Raw genomic sequence first — 5,178 nt, 5'->3', positions numbered from 1 at the left:
TGCAAATAGCAATATGAAATTTAACCTTTTTTTTTTTTCTTCCACATTTCACGCTTTATTGATATAGATACACAACATTGAATACTAAGACATAGTCCAACCTGTTTCTGATATTTACGAACCTAAAACATTTCTGCAAGTGAAAAACTAAGATAAACAGCTAAGCGGCACGGCCACATGCGGCGTCTGGCCAAACAAATTGGAATATATCCACTGGTGACTGCTTATTACTTCCCAGCTGATGCTAAGTCTTATTTTTAAACAGTTGCTAGACATGTTTATGATTTTCAGTTAGGTAAATTGCTTTGAATTAAATGGTGAAAGTACGATGGTAATCATATTCATGAGTAAAAGTGTATATTTATCATGTGCTCCTGTTGTCAGTGAAGGGAAAGTAGTAATGGAAAGGGATTGGTAATTTACATCTAGACTATCTTGGAATAAATTCAGAAAATGTGCTCAAACAATCCACCATATGGCGCATTATGAGGCATTGTAAGATATTTGCAATTGTGGGAATTGGTTAGTGAGGGAGGTACAAATTTGGGACTGTAGTGCCTTTGATATTGCTTAGGTATAAATTTGGGCCCAAAAGTAATCCGGTAATGTTTATAGGATGCCACAAAATCTCCTCGCCCATAGGACACCCACGACGTAGGGTAACTTTCATTGTCACGGTATTCATAGGTGCCATCTGGAATTTAGGCCCACCCTCGCCATGACATGTATAAGTGCCATCAGTCAATAAGTGTAAATGTGCTGAAGTGTTCACTCGGTAAGAATCAAGTGGTCAAAGAAAATGTTTCTCTGTCGGTGATGGTGGTTGAGGGGTCAATGACCCTGTTAGTCTAACTAGATTGGTGGTACTTTCTATTACCTCTTTCTGCTCTGGATTTGACATGACTTGCATCTAATCAAGTTTTAAATGTTTGTTATGCTTTCTAAATGTAAGAAATTGGTCATCTCATGTGGCAAGGCAAACTGGTTTTACTGATTTAGGTATGTTTGAAGAAATTTTGGCGATCGTATGTATTGATATAAATCTTCTATTTTACAGGCAACAGCACCCTTGGCCTCTGTCTTCATTGCAGTCCAACACAATGCAACTGATATGGAAACGACTGAAACTCCCATGACATACACCTATGGCAACAAGGACTTGGCTGCAGTATTCTTCTACTCCCTTATATCCATTGTGATGCATGCAATTATCCAGGAATATGTACTTGATGTAAGTATGGATGGTTTTTACTCATTTTCTTTTACCTGTAACCTTTCAAGATTTGCAATTGGTGGTAGGATATCGAGAGAGATATTGTACTAAAGTAGGGTGTGGTTGATTGCAGAAAGTGAACCGCAGATTACACCTGAGCAAGACTAAGCATAGCAAGTTCAACGAGTCTGGCCAGCTGCTCATCTTCACTGCCGTTTCCGCTGCCTGGGGCATCAACATTCTTGTTAAGTGAGTTTCACGTGTTCAGACATTGCCAAACAATTAGAAGGTAGACCATTTGTTTCTATTGAATCCTTTGGCACTGTGCTTGGACATTTCTGATTGTGATGTTTTTGTTTACAGGGACAACCTGGTGTCGGACATTACTTCTCTCTGGGCAGATTACCCACTTGGTCACGCCCAGATGTCATTCATGCTCAAGTTCTTCTTCATAATTCAGATGTCTTATTGGCTTCATTGTTATCCTGAACTCTACTTCCAAAAGGTTTGTACTTATGATTTAATTGGTTCAAGTGTTCTGAATTTTTTTTCATGAATTTAATGTCTACAGATCTACAGATATGTAATGCTGATTTCTAGATAGTATTAATTATGTTCTTTTTCTTTTCTATTCGCAGACGAAACGCGAAGACATGCCAGCTAGAATTCAGCATGCTACTTTATACTTGGCATTTTGTGCTGCTGCTTATGTGCTGAAGTGAGCATACAATTTTGTGGTTTATTGTACCATATTTGAAAATATCAATAATGAAATTGTAGAGCTTATATTTCAATTGATGTTTATATTAATACTTATTTTTGGTTTTAAACCTCTGTTTATGTAAATTTGATTTTTTAAAAATTCTTTTGCAGCTTCACACATGTAGGCCTTGTTCTGCTGACCCTGAGATTCATTGAAGAAGCTGTCCTACATGCCTGCCGCCTTCTTTACTTTGCTGAGAAGACCAGCATTGCTAATACAGGTGAGTTAGTTTTCAAATATTTTACTAACCTTTCCTTGTTTGAAACGCCAAGATTGATTACTAATCAACGGGTCAAAAAAAAGAGACGCTTGCAATCCAGTAACAAGTTATAAATTCAGATTTCTTTGTGTTCCAGGTTTCCGTGTCTGGAATGTGCTGTTTGTGGTGTGCCGTCTTGCTAGCATCATCGTGGCCATCCTGACCTTCCACTACGGATTAGCCATCAACGAGGACCAGGCTCTGGACATCGCCAGTGGAAATTTCAATACTCCCATAATTAGGTGATTTTTTTTACTTCCAAATAAGGTTCAGCAGATTCATTTTTCCTAACTGGAAAGAGATGATTTTGAACTTCATTTTTACTTGATTATTAGGATGTGAATCTGTTGTAGCCAGGCAAGTTGTGTACTCTTTACTGTGTTTCTTTTCATTGATACAATGAATGCAATGGAAATGTAGAATTTAACAATTGGTTTTCCCTTGCAAAGCAATATCTGATTTCCTTTAAGTTGCATTCTAAGAGATAATTTCATAATGCATAGCTTATTCTTGATTCATTTTTTACTTTTATCTTTGTTACCTCTGACTTAAAACATGGAATTGACAGTCCATTCATGAAGGTATGTTAATGCCAAAGAGACTGATCATTTCTTCTTTGGAAGTGCTTCAGAAATTGAGAAAATTTTCAATTGCCTGCCTGCTAATGCTTTAGTTACATAGCTTTACCAAGTTCATCTGTACCAATCGAAAATGGAGGTATTTTATTAACAAATGTTTTTATTTTTTCCATCAGACTTAATGCTCTAGTGGCAGTATGCCTTATCCAGGCATGGATGATGTGGAACTTCATCCACTTCCACCTGCGCCAGATGCGTGAGCGACAAGCCCTGGCTCAAGTGACACGCAAGAGGGTCACTGAGAGGAAGTCAAAGAGGAACAAGAAGGATGACTGTAAGTATACAGACCATGTGGTCTTGTTTTCATATTCACATTTAAACTTTTTAGTTTGTATTTTTATATTTCTCTTCTTTTGCCTTTTGTAAAAGTTTACCACGTAAATAATTAAGTTGAAATAGTCTTTCTAGTCACACCCAAAGTAGCTTAACTAAATTGTAGACTGTGGTAAGCCACTAATGTAAGCAGGACATGATGTTTCAGCAAAGCGCTATTCTGAGGAGGAAGTCAATGAGTTGCCGGAAGTGGACCAGCAGACACGCAAGAGGAAGTGAAAAGGATGAAGAGAAGATAAAAACCAGCAATAGATCTGCAAGTGTCAGAAATCATGGAAATATTCAAATGGAAACCTGGTTTGTAAGGTTTCAGATACTTGCTTGTACACAAACTGTTCACAAATTTATTTTCCACCTTCAGTTCAAGCTTTTTGCTTCAGAATGAATTTATAGAACTTGTAATTGAACTAAGCTCTCTCTCACTCCCAAATCTTGTATATTTAAGTATTTACATCAGAACTTTTATATGCTCCCTTAAAAATTAAAAAAAATCTTATAAATATATTTATTTAATCAGAAGTAATAGTGCTGGGAGCCAAATTATGTGCTAAAGGTAATACTTATGATGACCCTGTAATTACAATTGTAATTAACTGGGGTGAAAAGCTGTTAGGACAAATGTTATATGGAGGATTTATTTTAAGGGTAACCGAATTGAAGGAGATTTGTAATTATTGTAAGTCTTCATATTTATATCTTTTATAGATGTATTTAATACATTTCTTTTCAAAGTAGTCCCCTACAACTTAGATGGCGGCAATAAGAGGTTGTGAAAATGTTAGAGAATTCTCATTAAAATTTCTTGTGTAGAACCTGCGCAATTAAGGAGTTTCTGTGAAACTTAACTAGTAGCCAATTATCAATTGAATCTCGCCGGAGGCCACTTTTTAAAGGGAAACATCGCACAATGACGTATGCCTGCCAGTCTAAGTATGGTAGTCAACCATTCCATTTTTAGCTTAGAAATGCTGTTTTACATAGTCAACCATAAATTTCCTGCAGCTTGTGCGTTCAATTATGCACACCACCATTACTAACCTCTGTACAACACTATTAAACAAATGGAAGATTATATCATTACTGGCATCTTGCAAATTTGAGTAGGCAACAGTAAACAAATGTTGACTCGACATGGTTTTGAGTTGCAAAAGCAGTTAGTGACATGATTTAGTATGCATCTCATGCCTTCCTTTTCATTATAGGATTTTATATATTATATTTTGTGCTAAATGAACTTTCCATCCTTTTTATCTTGGCTTGCATCCTTCAAGTCTGCACAAAAAGTAAATGGCTTATTTTTGAAACTGAGGAAATACTTAATTATAGGTTTTTCTGTTTGTGTTTGTTAAAATTAGTATTGTGCACATCAATAAATTTAAATTTGGGGGCTTTGGGAAGGTTTATTTTTATATATATATATATCTGCCTAATATTTTGTGAAAATCTGTTTTGTGAAATCTGTTGGAGTTCAAGGCTTTAAGTATGACTTTTTTTCTTTGTTTTTGTTTTTCCTATGAAAGATTGACATATGGATTATTAGCCTTTGGTTTGATAAATGTTAAAAACTAAGGGAAAACTTTTTATAAGAGCCTTTATCTTGATACCACAACGCTGGAAACATTGTGGTAACTCTTGATAACTTTTGCTTGACAAGGTGTTATAATTCTTGAGATATTCAGGAAAAGTTCCTTGCTTGGAATATGGTATCAGAACGTTTTAGAGTAGATGTCATGCAGATAATGTCAGTATGCATGTGCGAGGTCTAAATGTCTGATATGAGATTTCAGTGGTAAAGAGTATTTTGGAAAAGTTGTTGTCCATTAAATAGTTGATTAAACTCGATTTTTTCTCATTTTCCTTTTCAAAAAAGTAGTACATTTAGCCATCAGCTTACAGCTTGCAGTGCCTGTTGGGTTTTGTCCCTTCACTGGATGAAGTCACTTGGCTGCAACTTGGTTGGTGTCTACATGGT

General features: G+C 36.0%; 1 protein-coding gene across 2 annotated transcripts in view; it reads left to right on the top strand.

The window, feature by feature from the left end:
• TRAM (translocating chain-associated membrane protein 1) overlaps nucleotides 1-5,043 on the top strand; it is a 6,134-nt gene extending 1,091 nt beyond the window's left edge. The window contains exons 2-9 of one of the 2 annotated variants that reach the window (XM_043019002.2): nucleotides 1,058-1,231; nucleotides 1,347-1,462; nucleotides 1,577-1,718; nucleotides 1,852-1,931; nucleotides 2,087-2,196; nucleotides 2,333-2,477; nucleotides 2,990-3,147; nucleotides 3,355-5,043. In XM_043019002.2, coding sequence (XP_042874936.1) covers nucleotides 1,058-1,231; nucleotides 1,347-1,462; nucleotides 1,577-1,718; nucleotides 1,852-1,931; nucleotides 2,087-2,196; nucleotides 2,333-2,477; nucleotides 2,990-3,147; nucleotides 3,355-3,425 — 996 coding nt within the window. In that variant the 3' untranslated portion in view covers nucleotides 3,426-5,043. Of the gene's footprint in view, nucleotides 1-1,057; nucleotides 1,232-1,346; nucleotides 1,463-1,576; nucleotides 1,719-1,851; nucleotides 1,932-2,086; nucleotides 2,197-2,332; nucleotides 2,478-2,989; nucleotides 3,148-3,339 lie in introns of both variants that reach the window. The other variant, XM_043019004.2, reaches the window with a different exon arrangement.
• Nucleotides 5,044-5,178: the final 135 nt, after the last annotated feature.

This window comes from Penaeus japonicus, unplaced genomic scaffold, assembly GCF_977035675.1.
Source record: "Penaeus japonicus unplaced genomic scaffold, GWHDUDI00000001_assembly GWHDUDI00000015, whole genome shotgun sequence".
NCBI classification, from domain to species: domain Eukaryota; kingdom Metazoa; phylum Arthropoda; class Malacostraca; order Decapoda; family Penaeidae; genus Penaeus; species Penaeus japonicus.
The sequence above is the reverse complement of the archived record's forward strand: the minus strand, read 5'-3'. Positions and strand labels throughout refer to the sequence as shown.